Source organism: Harpia harpyja, chromosome 22 (assembly GCF_026419915.1).
Source record: "Harpia harpyja isolate bHarHar1 chromosome 22, bHarHar1 primary haplotype, whole genome shotgun sequence".
Lineage (NCBI taxonomy): Eukaryota > Metazoa > Chordata > Aves > Accipitriformes > Accipitridae > Harpia > Harpia harpyja.
The window spans coordinates 3,127,997-3,151,882 of NC_068961.1; the positions used below are offsets into that span (position 1 = coordinate 3,127,997).

At 42.3% G+C, this 23,886-nt stretch overlaps 1 protein-coding gene across 7 annotated transcripts in view; it reads right to left on the reverse strand.

Annotated features, from left to right (window-relative positions):
* FRMPD4 (FERM and PDZ domain containing 4) overlaps positions 1–23,886 on the reverse strand; it is a 411,698-nt gene that overhangs the window by 285,647 nt on the left and 102,165 nt on the right. Inside the window, exon 1 of one of the 7 annotated variants that reach the window (XM_052774001.1) lies at positions 20,087–20,423. The exons of 5 other annotated variants lie outside the window; for them this stretch is intronic. Coding sequence is in view for 1 of the 2 variants with exons in the window: in XM_052774000.1 (XP_052629960.1) it covers positions 20,087–20,127 (41 nt within the window). In the remaining variant the exon portion in view is untranslated. Of the gene's footprint in view, positions 1–20,086; positions 20,424–23,886 lie in introns of those variants that run through there. One more of the 7 variants, XM_052774000.1, reaches the window with a different exon arrangement.

The following is a 23,886-nucleotide window of genomic DNA, read 5'->3' on the forward strand; positions in this document are numbered from 1 at the left end:
ATCACTCGGCAGCTCACCACAGATCTTTCAGAGCCCCAGTCCTCTTCAAGGGAAAAGGAGAAAACAAACAGTAATAGTTTCACATTTATGCTTTAGTTGCCTCCTCCTCAATCTCTATCAGAGCAACCAAAGCAGACGGGAAGAGGAGATGATCACACTGTAGGAGTGCAGCTTTTATAAAGCACAGCACATGTAAATACTCCGCAGTCCTGGAAGCTTCTGTGAATGACAGTAAGCAAGCTGTATGAAGAGACAAGAATTATTCTAGCACTCCTCATTTAATGGTAGCTTTCTGTTATATCATGCAATGTCAGCATGGACTGCAGTTCTAATGGACCATCTTTCCTCACCTAAGCACTAAAGCATACTTTCACCAAATTCAGTATTACACAGTTTAAGAAAAATACCTCTCAGGAAAAGAGACATCTTTAAGTCATCCCCAGTCTGCCTTCAGACTGGCATAGTTCCTCAATATAAATCATGTCCATTTGGGGTCTAAACTCAGTGGACTTGTGAGAGGCAACCTTTCCGTAACATCCCTTCCAGGGACCACTAACAGCATCACATACATCAACACATCTTCTCTAAAAATTAAAAAGGGAACAAAAATAGTCTTGGAGCTTTCTAAACTGATTTCAAAGAGCCTTCAGCTGAGTAGCTTCAAAATGACAGTTCTGCTTTAGTCTCCCAGATTAGCTTGTTAAGCCTATGAGCATAACATCGGAAATGGCACATCTAAGGTAATAAAGCAAATAGCTGCAGACATGAAATTTGGAATTCTACCCCAACAATAAACAGAAAAACAAAAAAAACAAAGAATGCAAGAGGCTAATAAGATTGTGGCTTTGCTTTTTTTAATTGTTCTTTTCAAAATATCTTTCAGCTATATCACACTCCTTGAATAAGCTAATGCAGCCAAAATTAAGTCTCAGAAAACACTCAGGAGAACACTATACTCTTGAAAGGTCTCCTAATTTGAGTAGGAAGCAGTTTGCGTATCTGTCAACAGATCTTTGCGACCAACATACCAATTGCCTACATGAAGGAGATGAATTTGCAAAGTTTAATCAACACCTCAGTATCCTTACATATTTGCCATTAGTGATTAGTTTCAATACTACCTATGCTTATCACACAACATTTGCATATTATCATAAGAAAATACATAGTTTGTAAAAGTACATATAAAAATATATATTTGAAAACTAGCAACCGTAAAAATCAGCATGCTTATAAAAAAACCAAGAAGTCCTTACAGACATGCTATAGGACCTACAATAAGACCCAGCAGCTATATTTAATAAATCAAATGTGATTAAGCTCTAGCAAGTATAAAGGTCTCATGTGCCCAATGTACTCGGTCTGCACAATGACACACAAACCATTCTTGGTTCATGAGAAACACTGCTGATCTTACAAACCAAATACACTGGACTTAACTTCAAATAACAGGCTTAGTAAACCATTTAAGCCATAATAATTTGCTTTTGCTTTAAAAGTCCTCACGCCAAGTGCAGTTTTTCCCAGTCTTTTCACTTCTTCCACCATGCCCTTTCCTCTCTCTTCAAGCCAACACCAAGCTCGTTATTTCCCACTCTTTACGCACACGCGTCCAACAGAGTAAGGCACTCTGACTTAACATGTGCGACCTCAGCATTTCCATGGCTCCAGAGCAGCCTCATGGATCTAACTGTCGCACCCTAGAAACAAGGTCTTCATTTGTGCTCCCTCTTCTGGCTTTACAAGCATACAGCACAACCACAGTAGGGTGACACGGGAGCCCACCCGAGCACAGCCGTCACGGCGGTGTTTGCCATCCTCCCTCCCCAAAAACCAACACAGAGCCATAAAGAAAGCGCTCCTGACCCACACATTACTGCTCGCTGTGGTGGAACACGCTATAGAAATAACCCAGATGAGTATTCATGGGAGTGATTTATCTTATTTCACTGCTCAACACAAAAGACCAAGTACTCAACTTCCAAGTATGGCACAAAAATAGCTTCCAGCAAATTTTTTTAAGCCCATTCTAGCTCTGGAAAACCATCACATGTAACAGAACAAACAGCCCAGCACCTTCCATAAGGGAAAAAAAAGCAGTAACATTAAAGGTTCGTATTTGGATATGTCTGGCATAAGAGGCCTTCATTTTCAAGCTCAAAATGCATTTTAATCATTTTTATATTTATTTTCATAATAAAACCAACAACTTAGGTTATTTATCTGTATTGAATTTGGCATCAAAGAGGAAAAGGAAGGGGAGGAAAAAGCCAACTGCATGGTAGCTTACTTTTCCAGTATAACGTTGTACTGCAGTGGAAGTCTATTTTGAGAAAACCTTAGTTGCCAGTAGCATAGCCTTCTTAAGTCATTTTGGTAGAAGCTGTCAAAATATACATTCTCTGGAGTCTTGCTGGATTTGGAACACTTTATCTGGCTTTATTTTACAACAAAATGGAAATTTGTGACTATCCTCTAATAAACGTATTTGTGGAAGTGTTAAGTCTGGGTGAGAAAAGAGCAAGTAAAATCACCTATGGTTTTCTCTGGCACACATGGGATGTATACTACAAAGCGGGACTAGACAGAGGCAAAGGTTGAGGAAGGGAGGGGGGAACATAATTGAGGCACCTTTGTCCAAGAGAACGATGTGGGAATTGTTAATGGAATGAGGCGGTGTTGGAGAGAAGCTGCTTGGCTGTTGGGAGCCCTAAGCCCCATCTCTGCTCTGCATGACTGTGTTAGAATGTGAGAGAATAAAAGCCATGGCTAAACCCTGGAAAAGGGTCTGGAAACCAAGCACTCCCTATCCTAGGCAGGTGCCCCAGCTAATTACAACTACTTAACAGTCAGACATTATATTCTTCACAGCTCCATTTTCATTCTTGCATTTGCAACTAAATTCTTTCTCCCTGGAATATCCTAATGCCTGGTAGTCAGGAGCGACAGATGTTGGCACAGACCTCCAGCCCTCAGAGGGGGTATGAAGTGCACAAACTCCGAAGAAGGGCAGAAATTCTGCACCACCATTGTGCCCGATAATATTTTCTACTAGCTACCGCCAAATGGTTTCCCAGATCTGCTCATCACGGACATCTGGTATTCTGCATTAGCCAATGTGAACTGGTCTGGAACACTCAATAACCTCAGGAACATGGTGTAAATTCTCATACTTAAAGATGCTTTTCTGTGATAACAAAGTTACTTGACTCTTCTGAAGTTTAGGAAGTAACCAAAATTTTAGAAGATATCCCGTGTCATAGCAAATGGGTTCTAGGGTTCACCTACACACTTGCCTCACCACCTATCAAATCTTATTTGGCATACAGCCATTTTAGTTTCTGGAGAGATTTGTTCAAAAGCAAACAATTCTGCATGGTCTGCAGACAGCTCCAGAAATGGTGCTTATAAACTCGCACAGAAGACAAATTAACATACACGGAACTAGCTAACAGCAGCTCACGTTTACATACAAAATAGCAAATGTAGGGACACTCCAGAATAGGTGGCTTACCTCTTGCCCTCCATGATTTTGATTTATTCTGCAGTTCGTGTGAATAAATGAACACTGAAACTACAGAAAAAATGCTGGAGAAATCTAAACATAAGTCATCGTAATATAATTTACCAACAAACACTTATCAGCCGACCAACAGCATGTCTTCCAGATTCTCAACACTTTATTTGCTGTTTACCCTCTCTGGGTGGAAAAATGGTGATAAAATTCAATTTTGTTTTTACCAACATACACAGACTGCTACAGTCTGTAAACCTTTCTAAATTACAGTTTATATTAAGAATTAAGTGTTACGCGCTGCAGCCTGCAGAGAATGGATGAGAAGACACTTTTCCCAGTGAAGCATATGAAAGCTGTAAGGCTTATGTTTTCTTTGCAGTAGTAATACGTTACACCCCCAAACAGAATAGCACAGTGTTTTAAAGATTTTCCCCATGATGCCTCATCCACACATTCATACTAAGGCCAAACATAGCTGAAATCTGTAGTAGACTGACCTTTCAACCTTTTTGCCTAATTTAATCAGTTAGAAGTTAAATTACATGCCACAAAAATGTATATTCTAATACATTACATGCTAGATCAGACTATAAAGTTCCAGAAGGATCTGACTCCCGATGGTATATAAGGCTTACGAAGAACACAACTACTGAAAAGGAATTCATTTTTGTTGGATACACTGTTCCATAAAACTTCTCTCTCAAGTCTGCTTTGCCTTTTTTTTTTTTTTTTTTTTTTTAAGTGCTCTGGAGGTCCAAAGTTTTTGATAAAAAAGGGTAAAAAAAAAAAAAAAAATGCCCCACTTTACCTCACCTGAAAATTTAGGTTTGTGTATCTATAAGAAAGTCCCCTTCTTTTCATCAGTTCCCAAACATTATCATTCACCAGCACATGGAAGTTTTTCCTCTCCTCCAGTTTTGTTTTTTTTAAAAAACAGGACCTGAAAGTAAGCAATGTTCCAGGTGAGAGTGGATTATCTCACTGCATCTTACATTCCCCATTACAATGGAAACAAAGTAATTCTTCAAAAAATACTGCCAAGTCCATTTCTTACCTAGTGGATGAACACTCTGTTTTTTAGATGCTGCCATTGAATGCTGACAGGTTTTTCAACAAGTAACACAGGAAAATACAAAGATTTATTTTGCAAATGGTTAGGAAGTTATAACCCAGCAACATGCATGAAAAGTTCCTTCCAAATTACCAACAGACATGTCACAATAAACATTCTCAGCAAAAGCATCTCCCCAGATTTTCTGACCTGTGTAAGATAAAAATCAGAAGGGAAAAAAAAAAGGGGGGGGGGAGGCTATCAGCAATGTTTATGCAGTTCCCATCCAAGGGAGCAGACTCTTGGCTAAATCCAGATGCAAGTTAAGCAGACTGCAGGTAATCCACTCTTCTGTCACTGCCAAGTGCCACTGCAATCAATCAGAATCACTATAGGGACACAGGACAGAGGAAAACAGACAGTTTTAAAACCGAAAGGTAAAAAGTATGTTTTTAATTTTAGCGTGTGTAAGTATTTTTAATTATGCACTAGAAAAGCATGTTTTAAGACAATTCCACGTGGAAATAGGCTGTCCTTTAGAAAATTCTTAAGGCCCAATACCTAACTTGTGTAATATAATGCCAAAGGCAACCTTGAATTTCAAAACCAGCTGATGATTTGGCATCCTTATTTGGAAGTCAGCATTCATTAGCTTACAGACAACCAGACAACAAACACACAGTTATTTCTAAGAAAATAAAATAGAAAAAATTGTCTATAGTTGTTTCCCCCCTCCCCATAATCAGGACATCAAAAGAAATACATGACAAGTAGGTAATCAGAACTAGTGGCTTCTTCTGGAATAACAAATCTCTCCCATGCTTCACCAGGTGACAGATGAATTCTGTGATCTGATCTTTACATCGAGCCCAGGCAGGGTCAGTGCCTGATGATTACAGAGGTAAGTTTTCCATCCAGTTGACCACCATCATTATCACTGTCTGAGTATTTGTGATTTCTGTATGTGTCGATGAATGTCAAAAAATACTAAAAAAGTAACCATGCACTAAACCGTAAAAATACCTTACTGCAGAGCTGAAGTAGTATTTTTTTCTTCTACCGTGGAACAACCGTAACTTTCAACACAACAGGCATGAGTCATGAAAGCCTAACTTGAGAATGGAAAGACATGGTCTTTGCCTCTCAAATCACTGTTACATTTATATAGCAAAGACTCTCAATACGTACTTTATAGGAGCTGTACAGTAAGCTGAGTGGGCATGCGTGCGCATTGGTGCATTTACACACCCCTACACCCCCAAACATGCAACTCCTTTGTCATTATTAACGCCGGTTATTCAGCAAATTCTTCAAAACAGTTGCCGCACTAAGCTTGCCAGTTTGGAGAGTAGATCATGTCATCTGGTAACGTAATGCAAATTTTACATCCCAGCTGAAGAGTCTGCCAAGCCTGGGAACTGTCACATTCAGAAGCACTCCATCAGCACGGGGAAGCAGACCTAAAAATGTATAGCAGGCTTCCTTCCCTCAACCAACCTGACAGCAGTAGCTACTGCAGCACTGCGCGGAAGGCGCTTCATTAATTCCACTCGGGGTATGTGGGGCCAGTTGTGGTTGACAGGACAAAGAGAACCGGCACCTGGGACAGGCAGGTCCTACCAGATGAAATCAGAGCAACAGTTAAGCCTGCGAAGAAAGTTTTGGCTGCGATTCAAGTTACACTGTTGTTTACTTAGTCGGTAAAGAGACACTGTACACAGGCTTATTTGGCCTATGCAGTATGCATACAGTTTGGCTGGAAGGAAAAAAAAAAAAAAAACAAAAACACTGCATTTTAGTTATAAGGGCTGTATCATTCAGTTCACAAAGTAAAAAATGAGCAAGTAAAGAGGGAATAAAATGACTGTATTTGAAAAACAAAGTAGCCATGCTGTCTTTACTTACCAAACTTTTGCAAAGATCACACAAAAACAAGAGTGAAGTTTCCTTACCATTTCACATAACTACACAAACTTTAAGCCTTCCTGTCACAAAACACTAAAGACAGAACCAACAGCAAATTTGCTGTCTAATGCTCCAAATTGCTTTCCCCTGAACGTAAGTATAAAGGAAAGCACAAACCATCTATTCCCCCCAACACCTTTAAAAACCAGAATATTGAACTATTACCAAAAAAATCTGGTGCGAGAAGGTGCCTTTTTGTGGTCAGAGTACCCACGCACGCACATGCCCCTGCAGTACTGCCAAGCGATCATGACAACTTGTGAGTCAGCATTAAGTACTCATCTTGGATGGGGATCTAGCATAAGAAAGCTGCTTGAGTGGAAAACTGCTTGGAGAGGGACAGGGGAAAGGAAAGAAAGCAGCAAACCATACCACAGAAATTAAGAGACAGTTGTCTGCTTACTACCACATTTAGAGATGGAAAAAGGAGTATTTTGAACACTGGATAGAATAAATGTCAGTTGTTATCATTACACCTTAGTAAACACGTGTTGATCCAGTAATATTTTATGCAGCTAAAATCAATTTCAGCCATTTTGAGATAATGCCCAAGAGGATAGGTATTGTGTCCTCTAATTAGAAAGCTACTCATTGCAGCATTGAACTATGAACCATTTGCGGGGGGGGGGGGGGAATCAAACTAACACTGCTTTATCTTGTCCTACGAAAGACACATTTTAAACATTTAACATGAAAACAGAATTTCTCTTTTTGAGAAGCAGCACGTAACATGAGAATATAGGATGAACTCTGACATTAATGGCTAATGAACACAAATGAAAGGGAAACACTTCCACAAGCATACACTCGTCTATTCATTTCAAGGCCACAGAACACTATGAGGTCAAGATGAGCTTTAGAAAACACAACAAAAGCAAATCAACATTCTGCCATTAAATAAATACAAAGTACTTTTGTTGAGATGAAGGATGAAGCTTGCACTGACATCTGGAAGAGTGAAATACCCTTACCCTTCACATAGCAGGCTACTATTAAATCTATTAAACAATCACCGTGACAGGTAGCACACCTAGGTGCCATGGACAACTTGAATCCAATAGGGCAAGTATGGAAATAATTTGCAGGGGCACAGAATCTGCCAGCTTTCCACACTGCCATTTCCACTGCCTTTTTGGAATATCCCCTTCTCAACAAGGCCCGTCACAGTACCTTAATGCCTACTAAAGGCATCAAAAGAGAAGAAGAAGAATCAATGTTTTGCTTTGAAAAAAACCCCTTTGTTTTCAGTAAACAAACATGCAATATATTCAGCATGAAAAATAAAGATATCGGAAGTTTTTTATCCAAGCATGTCAACTAAAGCAAAACAGGCTTGTATTCCACTGTTTGTATTCAAAGACTATTACTTATAAAGTGGTCTTAAGACATACTAAGTATTAGTCATCGAGATGCATGATGTTAGCCATCGGGGGGGGGGGGGGGGGGGGGGAAGAGTAAAAACTACAGTATTTTTAATTGTGCATCCTGACAATACTTCCCTTGATATACTATATTTTTATACAATAAAGAAAAACAAGCCAAAAGAGATTGAGTAGCTCTTAATTAAGATTTTTCAATGGAATAATTTATTGTGGGGTTTTTTAGAGTGATCCTTTAGATGTATCCTTCAAGATCCCTGTAACCACCACCACCTTTAGGCCACATTTTCAGTGATGTGATAGAGTTGATAGGTAAACACTGCAAAGCATGAAAGTGATAGACAAGGAAGGAGCTCCTGAAGTGCCATATATGTATAAGGAATGACAGAAGATACAGTAGGAACTGAAAAATTGCTGTATGGAAACTCCTTGAAGTTTACTCCTGTTTGTGTTAAAAAAGAGAAAGCCACAGGCTGAAACTGAATTAAGAATTCAGGCTAATTAATGCACCTATAAAACTTCCATTTCCAGCTTAGAAATGAAGAGCATTTGAAAAGCAAGCCATTAACACTCTCCAATTCTTTTTGTGGTTTCAGAAGCAGCACAGCCACACTACACCAGCTTCTGTAAGATGCTCTTTCCAAGTTTGGAAATAAAGCATTTGAAAACAAACCTTTTATCTCTTCAGACAGCTTCCGGAACCTGGAAAACATGTACATAGAAAGCATATAACTACAAACTTACTGCTATGAATGAACACATGTTCCTTATTTAAAAAATAAAATAAAAAAAATTAAACAACCTCTCATTTGTCCTGGACGGTTCATCTTCTACAAGCAATGTAGGAAAATTAATCCCTTGGACAACGGCTTTCCTCTCCCGCCTCATAAGGTAAAGATATGAAGAGAAATCTGCTTTTTAAAACAACTCACACTAACAGGAAGCCAGTTTTTCGACTGTATGGCATGGGAGCAGGGGTGGAACACCTCGATACGTCAGGATGTGCACGACACACGAAAGCTGCGTTTAGCACTCAGAACCCGCACGTGGTTGCGCAGGTTCCCAGGCAAAGCCGAGTCACTCGCGTGCAGCAGAACAGGCTCCGAAGGCAGGAGAAGGTGGAGACAGGGAAGCCAGAGGAGCCAGGAAAGACCCGAGGAATTTCAGAGGGACTGAGGGACTTCTCCCCCGCTCCAACCCACCTTTTCCAGGGTACTCCCCTCTCCCCAGATTCGCTCGGGTGGGGGGTTCTCACATAGCCCCCCCACTTCGCAGCTCCCCAGAGGCAACCAAACGGGGGTCTCGGCCTCCACAGCCTCCCACCGCAGCTCCCATCGCCGACGTGGTGCAACGTAACGGAGCTGATCAGGTGCCAAAAGCCCCGCTCGCCTTCCTCCCCTTCCACCTCGCTGCCCAAGACAACGTGCTCCCATCACTTCTGCCAGGCCAGTTTAGATATCTACACCAGCAGAGAAGAAACAAACCAAAACCAGTTTTCTAGTGAGTTTAGTCCCTGAAGTAGCTCATCGTGGTGTAAGATGTACATAAAAAGCTGCAGGAGATAAGATCGGGGGGGGGGAAGCAAGCAGAGATCAGACCCCACAGTCTCGTGAGACCTCTGGCCACCAGCAGTTACATCAGGTTGACCATACTACAGAAGTGCCCCCTCAAAATGCTTCAGAGTGCCAGGGCCTAGTCCGAATTCTTCCCCATACCAATGAAAAAAAACTAATGCTTTCTGGGTTTGGGGATTTTTTTTTTTTTTTTTTAAGCCACAATAAAACATAAGCACATCCCCCAATTACTATAGATTCTGCAGTCAAGTTCTCTGCATTTGAGGGGGGGTCACCAATCATCAAGTGCAGGGGGATGAGCTTCACCCTGAGAAAACCCACCATCCTGATTGTCACGGTGTCTCTTAAGCAGCAGATACACACGGAGACAGGGACCACCTTGTTATTTCATGTGTTGAGCTGCTTCAAGCTCAGCCACCAGAAACCCCTTGGTTTTGAGAAGAAACTCAAGACCTTAAAAAAAAAAAGAAGAAGAGAGTTTTTTCTCCTGCAATGCTGGAGTGAATTCTTCCTTTTTTTAATAGCAGTCACGCAGATTACAGCGCATCTAACCAATTAATTCAACCAGCTTTATGAAGCAAATAAACTCCTACCCAGGCAACAATGCAAGTTCATCTTCACATAAAGATCAGCTAGTCTTGAACAATTACTTCAATTCACTCACGGCAAATAAGCCCTCGTTCAATACAACATTCATTAACTTGGTTTCTCCAATTTCTTCTCTCTTCCTACCTCTGCTGCTCCTCCCCTATTACACGCTGTAGCCCCTATTCGCCCTGCCCTCAAAGCAGAATAGTCAAGTACAGATCATTCCCCATGAGTGGTTCTCCGTCCCTCTTCACTGTATGCCCTGGCAGAGGAGAACGCACCCCTTGTAAACGTGACAGGTAACGCACAATACATAATGCAAAGTAAAAACCTAAGCAGATAGTTTTGTCATGAAGTTGGCTATCTGCCTCTCTCTGGGAAAAAAATATTTTTCTTCAAAGATAAAAATTAACATTTTGGTTAACATCATCTGAGGTTTTCAACAAGTAAAAAATAAAAATCAAGAAAAGCAGATGCCTTTAAATTACAATTTTCATATGTTCCATAACCTAACGTCAGTGGAAAAAAAAAAAATGGATGTGAATTTTGATCATTTCTACCTGAACACATAAACTACGTTTTGACTTGATTAGTCACATCGCATAGTCAAAACAAGTGACACTTGTCTTTTCTGTGCTAAAGTTGTACAACCTGTTATGTACTGCAGCGTTAAACAAACAGCCCACTTCTTTCTAGAGCAGGCAAGGCCTTAAAGGTCGTGCTATAGTAACGTCCCATTTTTAATGTGGGATAAAGGCCTAATGTCACAAGCAAAGAAAAATTTGAACTTTAGCACCACTGGGGCAGGCTCCTCTGTGTGACTGCAATCTCTGCTCTCTTACAGCTCCTGTTATGGATGCTTCAAGAAAATCAGGCTCGTGATAGCCTCTTTAGAGCAAGCCAAAGTCAGTGCCACTGTGCAGGCATTCAGGTAAATATGAAGCATCCTGGCTCTACTAATCTTCTTCGATACGGACTATTTCCAGATTTCTTCTCCAGATATCTACTGCTCTATTTCAGTCAAATACAGAGCACAAGTGAAATACACGCAGCTCGGACTTGTAACACACACCGAGCTTGTTCGACATAGCTGGTGCAACTGTTAGTGCTTCTGGTAGCATTTACCTCCATAGAATAATGGGTATTTTGCTCTCTAAACATACGAGTACTGCCAAATCCAGAGTAAAATAATCACAAATTCAAGATTAAAAACAAACAGTGAAACTGCAAAATCTATAAGCAAGGCAAGCAAAACCTTATGGGCTACATAATGCTGGAAAAGTATTTTACATAAATGCGTAAGCACTTACATGGGGAAGGCTGACAGTTCATCTGAACGATAAAAACTAAATCATGCAAATACCTCTGGAAATTTTTCATCCTAAACGGGGTACGATCAGTACTGCAAAATTTTACAAATACTGATTCTATATTTTCTTCCTAAACAAGGTTATTTTCAACAATTATGTCTTCTCTCCCCCACCCCCCAAAACCAAACAAAAAAGTACATCTAGAGAAATAAATTCTGAGGAACAAAGGGACACTTTCTTGGCCTTGTTGATTGTTAATGTAAATCACTAAGTAGTTTTCATTAATCCACACATACATATTTTTTGTATCTACAGATAGTTTTTTAAATAAAAAAAAAGTCATAATACATTCCAATATCACAAGTCTTTTTCCCTTAAGGTTCCAAAGATTTCAAGCGGAACCCAGAAATGAACTCTACCAAGAATCTTTTAAGACGCATTCTCAACACTTGACTTTAGAATACAAATATTCCTTCTTTGTCTTCACCACCTTCTTTTTATTCTCTGTATAAATCTCCTTTTTACTAATTGTTCTCAAAATATGAATTATAAAATGGTTTCAGGATATCCTCCTGTTCTCCAGAACCTTATCTTCCCAAACTCCCATAGCTAAAACTGACACCCAGCATTTACCCTCACTAACTTTACAGTAATTAAAATTAAAAAGCTTGCATTCAGTAGCCACTGACAAATGTTTTTGTAATAATAGAATTCTTTGAAAAAGAAAAGCAAGTGTTTCATCTAAAGCTATGTGCTGTTTTTGGCTAGGATATAGTTAATTTTCTTCATAGTAACTGGTATGGGGCTACGTTTTGGATTTGTGCTGAAAACAGGGTTGGTAACACAGGGATGTTTTCATCACTGCTGAGCAGGGCTTACACAGAGCCAAGGGCTGTTCTGCTGCTCACCCCACCCCACCAGCGAGGGGACTGGGGGGGGGGGGGGGGGGGGGGGGCACAAGAAATTGGGAGGGGACACAGCCAGGACAGCTGACCCCAACTGACCCAAGGGATATCCCTGACCATAGGACCTCATGCTCAGCAATAAAATTAGGTGGAAGGTTGGTGGGGGGGCCACTGCTCAGGAACTGGCTGGGATCGGTCAGTTGGTGGTGAGCAACTGTTTTCATTTGCATCACTTGTCTTTCTTGGGTTTTATTTCTGTCTGTTATTTTCCTTTTCATTACAGTTTTTTATTATTATTATTTTATTTCAATTATTAAACTGTTCTTATCTCAACCCACGAGTTCGCTCACTTTTACCCTTCCAATTCTCTTCCCCCCATCCTGCTGGGGGGCAGTTAGCGAGAGGCAGTGTGATGGTTAGTTGCCAGCCAGGGTTAAACCATGACAAGCTAGTAACTCCTAAAACAGTTGTGAAAAGCCCCAAGTCAATCAACTTTGCTGTCAAACAGCAACTGTTTTCCTTACCATCAAAGGAAGTTATTTTTGTCCAAGCAATACACCTCACAAGGGACTTTGCTTAAAAGATACTAATCAGCTTTTTATCACGTCCTTCTCCTATTTGAAGTCACCGGTGAAAATTACTTAATAGGATGCTGCCTTGCATTACCCACCGCCATGCTCATTCTACTTCTTCAGAGTTTTCTTACTCATTCAAAACAGTTTTTCTTTGAGTTCTTCTTTGTTGGTTATTAAAAATAATGAAAATAAATATCTGCTTTTATAGCCAATAACCAACCTATTAAAGGGAGTTTCTGGTAGAGACTTCTACAGCACCAGGTCCTGATTTAGGTCAGAGAGGCTTTTGAGTCCTGGAGTACTTCAGATTTCTAGCTCCAGTGTACTTTCACATGTTTAAATTTTAAGCAGTGATGATTTCACTAGGATTTGAACGTGCAATTAATTACTGAAATGTATATTACCAGCACTGTTATTTGCTTCATTTCCAGTCAATGGAATAATTATCAGAAACAGAGTCTCACGGACCCTTTTAAAAGTCTTCAAACATACCTTCAATAAACGTGAACTCAAAAGGTTGTACAAATTTCTTCAAGGTACTTCAGAAAATTTTAATCACAATTACTCATGATTATAAAAAGCACCTTTAAGTACAGTTTGGTATTACTGGAAGTCTCTTCCTGTTCAAGGCATGTCCCTACAATATTTAAACACTGATAACTTATCAGCACCAAAAGTTTCTGTAATGTGGTAGATCCAAATAGGTTATGTGCAGTCATGAAAATGAGTAATTCATGTACCTGGATTGTCTCGCCTGGTTTAATAGAGCTACTTGTGCATGACACAGTATGTAGGGCTGGAAGCCAAAATGACTTTTCCCTTCTTCACATTTGATTTTTTGCATTATTTGTCTTCAACAGTTACAGCCCCTTCCCAGATGATGGTTCATTTTATAGGAGATGGTAGCTCCTACATGTCTTTACTCAATTCTTCATCACATCAGTCAGATATTAAGTTGTGATACACTGACATAACTACATGAAAATGCTGTCAAGAGCAGTAAAATATCCCTTCTCTGCCACACTACCAGCAGAGCAGAGAGCAAGTATTATCCACTCATTATTTCAGGTCATGGTTTGTATTTTCTACGAACAACAGCTTGGTGCACTTCCATAATGACCTAGAATGTTATAAAATATGGAAACATACCCTCATTTTGTATTACTGTTATGGTTAAGGAATTTTTTTCAATTTAACTGAAATTTCCCGTATGCATCTGTCAGACTGAAAAGATAAGCAGGTTTCTCAAAAAAAACCCAACCAAACAACAAAAACACAAACAAACAAAAACCCCTCAAACTAAACAAAAAACTCTAAAACAACTCAGGCCCTTCCTGGTACCAGCAAATACAGAGGAAAGAAAAAACACAAACTTTTCTATCTTTCTTCTCAAACTATATGAGAATATTAACAGATTGACTTAAACGTGCACACACAAGAACATTGGTGCAAGTTGTGATTATAAAAGAAACCATCCCAAGATTCTTGATTCAACCATGTCTAAGGATTTGACATCACAGATTGAAGCTCTCCAAAAAACCTCAAAAGCAAATGGAAGACAAATCTTTCTAGAAATGAAAATATTATACTGAGCCTGCACATGCTTTGATTGTTCTTAAATCAAGAGCATTCTTCTCAAAGTTCCCATTCCACCTTCTTTAGTAATTAGTAGAAGAGAGGGAGAGAAAAGCATTACTTGTGGAGTTTGTTCTCCATTGTTTTTGCTTTCTCAAAGATTTCCAGAGAAAAGGTTACTTCTGGTTACATCTTTTAAGCACTGTATCACTAGGCAAACAGTATTTACAGAACATACATATTTAGCAGAGTTGCATTATCATTCACTGGCCACTTGACAAGTTTACAGCAGTTCATAATATAAGGAGTGGTTTTAATAAATCTCTAAACTGCTGAAGCTGTTATGACATACAACATTACTAACATCACAGACATTAAAGCACGTGACTATTATGTGTATCAGCTAACAAAACAGACAAATGATAAAATATAGGGTAAAGCTCTTGCATTAATATGAATAGACAAATATTTCACTAAATGTAATGCAGTCCTCAAGAAAAAAAGGTAAAATGAATTCATGGTCATTTGAATTATCATCCAGTATAATAAAATCCTTTTTAGAATTAAATTACCTCCTTTGAGCATAAAAAGGATAATCATAGGCTTTCTTACTGTCTTTTGTAAAAACCGAAAATAATTTACAAGCTATGATGTTGTCATTTCAAAGAGTACTCATAAAAATTGTTCCAAAAATCATATGTAAAATAGCATCAGTAACTTAAGTACACTTTTAATTGTCTCTCCATTAAGGTGCTTTTTAAACATCACAGCACAATGAAAACATGACAAGGAAAATCACAAGTAAAGAAAGATGCTATTCTGATTAACTAAAGAAGAGATAGATAAGCATGCCAAAATTTTCTCAAATTCCTTAAAAAAAAAAAAAAAAAAATCAAACAACAGACTGTCTAATCTCAGAACCTTAAATCTGGAAAACATACATCTGCTTGGCCACATAAAAATAACTAAACCATGAAGCCAAGCAACCTTGTTCCCTGTAAAAACCAGAGCCTAGTATTCAGAATCTACAAACACAGCTTCTGGTTTGTTAGATTTTAAGATAGATCTAGGAGAGAACCTTTCACACCAGTTTGGCAGGACATCTAAAGACAGTATCTGGAGAGAACAGGACCACGCGCAGGAGTACAAAGGCTGAAAAACAAGACAACAAATGCAAGAGTCTGAGATACGGAGTCTGTTTGGACTTGCTTCACTTTTATAAGCCCTAAGAACCCAAAAGCCCAAATGTTTGTTCAGGTACCAAGTCAATCTGCCTGATTTAGAGATGCCCAGCTATGGAAAGACAAGCACAAAAGATAAGAATGTGAGATTTATCCAACCCCAATGAAAAAGGACTCTGTAAGAGGTTCCTCCTCAGTGAGAAATCCAGCCTCAGGTTTAGCATAATCACAGGGGAAAAAAGCCATATTTGAGCGCTCTCTGAAAAGAGGAGCTTGCAGTGTTATGGGATTGTTTTGTTGTTGTTGTTTTAAAGCTGATTCCAAGGGGTACAGCAGGGATATGGCTATTCACATCCAGTTTTTAATGGAATAAACTTAAACTCAACAAAAATGGATGGCAATGCAAAACTTGAGCAGAAAAGTAAAGATCCAGGTATGATAAATTTACCTACCACGTACCACAAATTAGCATCGTTGTTAAGGACGAGTCCAAGTCTTGCTGGTATCCTCCTGTTTGTTATATGGGGTTAACTCTCCATTAATTATACTTTTACAGCCACAATGAGGTAGTGCAGATGTCTACTTTCTGACCCCATACCACAGCCCTAAGTTGGGGAGGCTTCCTTTCTGGTGACAAATGGCTCACACAAGCTCAGAACTTCTTCCACAAAGGTAATTGTGACAAGAGACATCCAACCCACCCTTACCAGTATTGCCACAGCTTACAGACCGATGGCCGCTCACGTGGACAATCATGTTATTTTCTACCTAGTCGTATTTGGCAGAGCTACAAACAGTAGCAGAGGCACAGAAGCTATGCGTCCCAACTCTGGAGGGTCACTACCCCATCCACTCACATTCAGGTGGTATCCAGACAACCGTCTTTCCATATGAAAGTTTTATATCCTGCTATAGAAGCTTGGAAATAGAACTGACCTCTACAGACATCAGGAAAACAGTCATTCCCAATGAACAGATTTTCTAACTAAAAATACATTCTATGAACACACTTAAACTCTTGCTAACCTCTGTTCACTATTCTGACCCACTATTTCATAGTTCGTCTGTCCAGTACCGACTAGAAACTTGACACTGTGCCCTTTACTCAGATTTACCTAGATCTGAAAACGCTCCATTTCATATTTGCCACAGCAGCACCATCATTCCTCTGCTCCCAATACCTACACTCAAGAATCACCGCTCCATACCTGTGCTCATTTTACTCTTTCCCCAAGCAGCTGCTAAAAGCAATTAAGGAGAGAATACCAGGCAGCAAGGCAGACTTCTGATCCAACCTCTCTGGCAATTTTTATGTGCACCTTATCTATCTTACTAATCCTCCCTCCCAAATTACAGACATACCACACCATACATTCTTACGCAGCCCACACTACAGAAATATTCACCTGCCTTGTACAGCTCCACATCAGAGTACTGATCCGTTAAACAAGGCTTGTCAATCATTCTCTACACTTGGAAAGTCATTAAAAGAAAACGGTTTTGGGTTTGGTGGTTTTTTTTTTTTTTTTCCTCCGGAGAATGACGCCACAGGATTTATACCAAAACAACGACTCCAGATCATTACTAGACTGGTGAATTTCCAAAAGGGGGGTGGGAGAGAAGCTATGTCAGTGAAAGTGCAATCAATATTTCTACATGGTATTTTTGTTTTCAGTGTCAGATGGGTATCTCCAATCTTTAGAAATCAACAGAAACTTTACCATGAAGCATCTATATTTGATGCATAGTACACAACATGACAGACCTACAAAGGCAAGGAAAGAAAAGATTACGAGAGATCACATCTGTCGTAAAACCAGTTTGGCGTTCTCTTCCATTTCACACACATCCCTTTTCCAGATTATGCCCGTATTCCCCACTCACCCAGCAATTGTGGACGATGGTTGAAGCAGTTGCAGAAGTAAGAGTCTCTAAAAGACCCTACACACACAGGTACCACATAAAAAAACTGCACAGATAATTAAAACATAATAATGTTTTATGTATGCTATGTAAAATTTTATATCCAGTAGCTACCTTCGAAGAGTTTATACCCTATCTTGAGCTTATTCTAGATAAAAGCTCTTATACATTAATTGATCAAGGCAAAATTTAAATTCTCACCACATCTATTAAAATTATACCATGACTTTAAGAAGTATCCCTTCCAGTAGCCATGCATAACAGAGCTTATCCTTGCCACTGCCTGCAGAATCAAGGCTGCAGACTACAACTGTAATAGCTGACTTGCAAGCTAAAATGAGAAGACCTGAATGCGCAACAAAATAATATTGAAAAAAAGACTGAAAGTCATAAAAAAGCTCAGCACCAGCCAAGTTCAAAACAACTTTCTGTAGGTAATCTGCCTGCAAGATCACACTCTCGGTTCAACACTGTTTACCATTGCACTCCTTTCTTTCAGAAAGGCCTTCCTTCTAACAGCAAAGAAAGAACCAGCATTTTCAGGCAAACTAGTTTTTCAACCCAATCGCACAGAGGGATTAAAAATGGGGTTTACACTGGAACCTATCTGCTCCGTGAAGCTCTCCTAGAATTGGAACAGATACCTAGCTGTTACCTAGGAAACAGCAAGTAAAGTCCTGTGTAAACTATTAGGACATCTAACAACCAGAAAATTAGAAACGAAAAGAGTAGCTCTGTACAGAAATTATTTACTGCAATCTACAAGATGAACTCACTCCCTAAGTACTTCATATCTTTGAATCAAGCAAAGCCAGATGCAAGCTTTGAAACTTGGGAATTCATTTCAGAAGAAACTTTCAGGTTCTTCTGGAAAAATGCTATGATCTGCCTTTACTTAAATACAAATCTCAGCATTGGCAACAGCTGTGTCTTCAAGTATGCAGAAAGCTACCAATTTTGTACACAGCAACAAAGACCAAAGCTTCCTCTCTCTCTCTCTCTACAGAAATTGCCATGCCATGTAGCTGCCTTAATAACATTTCCAAGCGGCACATCCCTTTCTCTCCCTTTAATTCTAGCTCAAGTGTGACATGAAGAGCTGGGAGCTTTTCTAAAACACTGTTTCCAAACAAATAGAAGAGGTCAAGCAATGCAGTTACCTGGAAAGAAATATCATACTACGTCACCTGCTCCTTATCTATGCGAGCATATTTTCCCTCTCCTCAAAGTTTCCACTGTAGTTACTGCTGCTGCAGCTCTAGCGGTATCAGCCGGGAACACGACCCAAGGAAAGCCGAGCGGACTGCTAGTGCTGTAGCCGCCACATCGTGTAAAATTGCTGCGAGCAGGATGAGACAATGATGTGCTTGAATGATAGCAGCTGTTCTGTGCTGGCATCGCCACAAGCAGAGCTGTAATCACAGCCAGGTGCAACGGTGGGAATTTTGGGGGATAAAGGCTACGCCTGCACCTGTGGCACTCGGTAACTTCCAGCCATGCAGTATTTGCTTTTTAAAGACCATCTGTCATTTTGACAAGCTCCCTACCTGAGCGCCACTGGAGCAAGCTACCTTTTGTATTTCCTTAACAAGGCCTTTCTCCCTTTTGTACAACATCCACTTTCAGCCTCATATGCGCTTCATAAATGGAAAAGGATGCGGTAACTATGGTGTAGGAACCACTGAATCATAAGAATTCTAAACACTCCTAGTTACTGTGATCAAAGCTAAATCCTTTAGGAAGATTATCTGCACCAGAAGCCTGAAAAAATCCTGCGACTCGAGTACTTTTATACTGCATCTTTGGGATAAAACACGATTTCCCCTGTAACGGAGAAGGGCTACCTCCAGTTACATTTAACTATAGTAAAAACATTTTAACGGGGGCTGTTGTGCTTCTTGATCCATCTATGCAGCTTCAGGCCTGGCAACCAGCTGCGAACGCAACAGTCTACAGGCATGAGACCACAACTCCGAGGCCGTTAAAAGGGAGGTTTATTCGGAAAGCAAAGAAAAAAAGAAAAATAATCCTAACCAAGCACCCGTTTAAACAACGAGAAACACATGCCTGACGACCAAGGGCTACGGAGACGCCAAATCCCCCAGCGCCCATCACCGTAGCGAAACGGCGGAGGGGCAGCGCTCCGAATCCGGCGATGATTTCACCACTTCTCTAAAAATATCGCTCCTGCTAGGAGCCGCCGTCCCCCAAGCGGGAGCGGCGGGGCAAGGGCGAGCCCCCTCCTCCCCGTGCGGCGCGACCACCCCCCACACCCCCCCCACGGTCCCGGCTCCCCGTCGCCGCTTTGGCATTTCCACACCCGCCCCGGTCGCCCCCTCCACGCCAGCCCGCCCAGGTACCGGGGGCAACGGGCGCCCAGCGCCCAGCTCGCCCCGGCTGCGATGGAAGTTGAGAGCGGCGTGGGGAGGGGAGGGGGGGTCCCCCCACGCCGGGCACCCCCCCACACACTTCAAGCCCTGCCCGTCCCCGCCGGGCTAGCGGGACGCCCGCGGGTCGCGGAGCGGCGAGAGGCAAACACCTACCCGGAGAGCTTCCCAATCTTCACAAAGCTAAACACATCCATCCATGCGGCCGGCTAGCTCTGCCCGTCGCACTCGCTCACTCCAGCGGCGGCGGCAGCGGCTCCATGGCGGGAGAAGGTGGCGTCCGGCGGCAGCAACAGCCCTTGCAAAGGCAGGAGCCGGCGGAGGCAGAGGCTGCTACCCCCCTCCGGCTGGGAGCTGGGCGTGCAGCATTCTCGCAGGAGCGGCGTTCCTCTGCGCGCAGCCCTCCCCTTCTGCTCCCCCTCCCCGTTCTCCGCCTGCCTTACCCCCTCCCCGGGGTAACTCAAGCGAACGGGGAGGGCGCCGGGGGCTGCCCTCAAAAGCCCGGGCCCCCGGCCGCCCAGCGGGAGGCTGAGGCGGCAGCGCTCCGCTGCCCCTTTGCGGTATCCCCCAAAGGAGGGAAGGCGGGGAAGGGGCTGAGGAAGGTGGCGGGTGTAGAAGGGGGAGTTTCTCCTCTCGCCGGCGATGTCTCCCCCCTCCTGTGGGTGAGCGGAGGGCGCAGGCGGCGGCGGCGCGGGCGAGCGCCGCCCGCTGGCTCCAGCCTGAGGCGGCGCTGCGGCTGCCGGCAGCGGGCTGAGGGGAGCGAGGGGCTGAGGGGAGCGAGGGGCTGAGGGGAGCGAGGGGCTGAGGGGAGCGAGGGGCTGAGGGGAGCGAGGGGCTGAGGGGAGCGAGGGGCTGAGGGGAGCGAGGGGGATGAGGGGATGAGTGGAGCGAGGGGGCTGAGGGGAGCAGGGGCTGAGGGGACGAGGGGCTGAGGGGAGCGAGGGGCTGAGGGGATGAGGGGGCTGAGGGGAGCAAGGGGCTGAGGGGACGAGGGGGCTGAGGGGAGCGAGGGGCTGAGGGGACAAGGGGCTGAGGGAGTGAGGGGAGCGAGGGGCTGAGGGGAGCGAGGGGCTGAGGGGACGAAGGACTGAGGGGACAAAGGACTGAGGGGAGCGAGGGGGCTGAGGGAGCGAGGAGCTGAGGAGACGAGGAGCTGAGGGGAGCGAGGGTCCTGGCCGCCCACCGCCGTGGGGCTTGGTGAGGAGGAGGAGGCCCCTTCCCCCAGTCGGGGAGCAGCACCCCGGGCCCTGCCAGGACCCCAGAGGCCTCCTCCAAAGCAGAGAGCCCCCTTTCCCCCCCGCGGCGCTCTCCCCTCAGCGGTGATCTCCTCCCCTCGGCGATCGCCACTGCCCCGTGCTTCCCTCCAGGGTGGGGATGGGCCTTTTGGCCTTCAGCCCTCGCTCCGGGCGCTCATCACGGGTGGACTGCTGACGGGCGGCGGGGCTCAAACCTGCTGCCTGGCTGTTGTCAGCATCCTGCGACCTCTCTACCCGTGCTGGAAAAGAGGCGTGGAGGAAAGGCGTCTTCGTGGTGACAGGAATGTGGCAAGGCCGGTTCGTGGCAACGTAATTAAGACCGAGCGTTCTTCATATCGCGTCATGTGGAAAAATGGTACGTCCAGCTGTCCTGACGCGAGGACGGTAGAGACACGCTGCCTGACACTTCTGCCCTGCGTCAGGCTTCAAAAGAGAGACTTGGAGTTTAGCTACCCGTAAGCTTCCTGTGAGTGAGCAGGACAGGAAGGCTGGTGAAATTCAAATCCATCTTCACGCGAGCTCTACACTGCAATACAGTAACTCACAGCACGGGAATGGATTTTCTCCACCTCAGTGTTTTTATTTGTGTTTTTGTTCGCTGAATAGATTGATACGCTCTTTACTTCCTGCCCTTACGGAGTTGTGGTCTCCTCTGCAGGCTTGCACCAGCACTCTCCCACCAACCTAGAACTCGAGAAATGGCAGTAGAGCCCAACGCGTAGCCTCCAGCGGCCAGATGAAAACAATGCACTTTTTTAATATTAGAACTTGTATTGATAAGAGAACAAAAAGAACAGGCAGTACAAACACTCACTGTGAATTGGGTTTCAGACTATTCTTTAAAACAATAACAACGAAGAATGATTGATCATCTATTTACACTTGGAGAACATTGAACCGCCAGCTAAAAAACACTCCCAAGCCTACCATGGATGTAAAAGGTTGGGGCATATTCTGAAATGCCGTATGAAGTGTTTTATGCTAGTGCATCAAAATATTTATGTGGTTCTTTCATGTAACTATATTTATTTACTGTTATACCGGATTTTTTAAAACTGCAGAACCTGTGCCTGTCATTCACACTGCTCTATTGATTGGTAAAAGTTACAAAGATAACACAGTTTCAGCTGGTTAGAAACTGATTTATTTATAAAACTGTCATTATTTATTTATAGACTGAGGAGATAGGCCAAGATCCTACAAAGCTAACTGAAGCTGGTGAAATGATACACCATATATAAAATTAAGCACGTATGTTCTGTATCAAACAAGGTTCCTGTCTTGAGCACTTCATGCTCCAAGGCTGGTCACAAAAAGGTGCCATAAAGCATAGTGGTGAGAGCCAGAGAAGCGAAGAAGTTCTAAGGGGTCAGTAGAATTTCTGTGGTTTCAGGGTCTTTCAATGGAAAGGCAAATGTGATCCTAGGGTACATTGGACTGGCTTTGGAGCCACCATCTGTACATTGAAATCATATTTTGCTATTATATCTTCATCTGCAAGAGCTAGACAATGTCATGACTGAACTCTTGCACATACATTTATCCCTTTTAGTTACTACAGTGGGATTCTTCTCACCAACTACCAAAAGTTAGGGGTCCAACCTCAGCTAGTCAAACCCTGCCTCTGTGGTGGACAGGCACCTATCACTCCAAACCATCTCCTTCTGGAAAAAGTGACATAAATTGCCTCTTGCAGGTGCTTTATTTTCTCTGTCAACTCCGGTGAGAGGAAGCCTAGATGCCTACCTTTGACTAGACAACCGTCTTCCAGAAGTCTAAAGTTAGGTGAAATAAAACCCATTTGAAGGTGACAAAGGTACATGTAAATGCTGAATGAGAACAGACAGCCAAAGACAGCAAAACAACATGTATTTAGTATCTCAGTAACAAACAATAATTGAACATGAAGTTCTTAATCTTAAAGCAGGAATCTGACATCAATTTCTGCCTGAATCTTAGCTGGCTTTTTTTAGAAGAGCATAGTAAATATCACTTTTTGAGGATGCTGTGGTACTGTGTACTATTATCTTTTTATTACTTTTGCCCAAAGTAATTTAATGAGGACACTTAATACTAATGTTCTGTGTAATCATAGATATCCTAGTGTAGACTGTGGGCCAGTAAAAGCCTTCGTTTCATATAGCATGGCAGTTACATATGCATTTATAGAGAAGGGAGTCTTTGTCTCATTTTGTAACTCTCCTTGTTCTAAAGGAAATGACAGACATATGTAATGCACGTAGGAATGTTATGCCATCTTAACTTTAAGACCAATTAGGTCACTGTAACACCGTAATTTTTTGAATATCCTAATTGTTTCGGTCCTTGGGAAACTCCTATGAAGATGCAATGTAAATATCTTTACAAATGACATAAAGAAATATTTATTTTTCTGTTCCCGGGTTTTAGGAGTTTTCATTTTTCCTTCTGAGGCACTGAATACTCACCAGAAGAATATGCTTTGGGCTTTCCTGGATACCACACAGCACAAACATTTAGCCCTGCAGCTGGACCACTAATGTCATTTTTATTACTTACAAGATGAGTAGAATTGATCCTAGATAATTTGAATGAAGACAGGTAGAATCCTAAACCAAAGACATAATATGAAACCCCTGGAAATGGCTGAGGTCTAGTTTTCATTCTAATACTTCTGGACGTCTCACAAGTTTTCCTCTCACATAAATTAAAACCCCATCT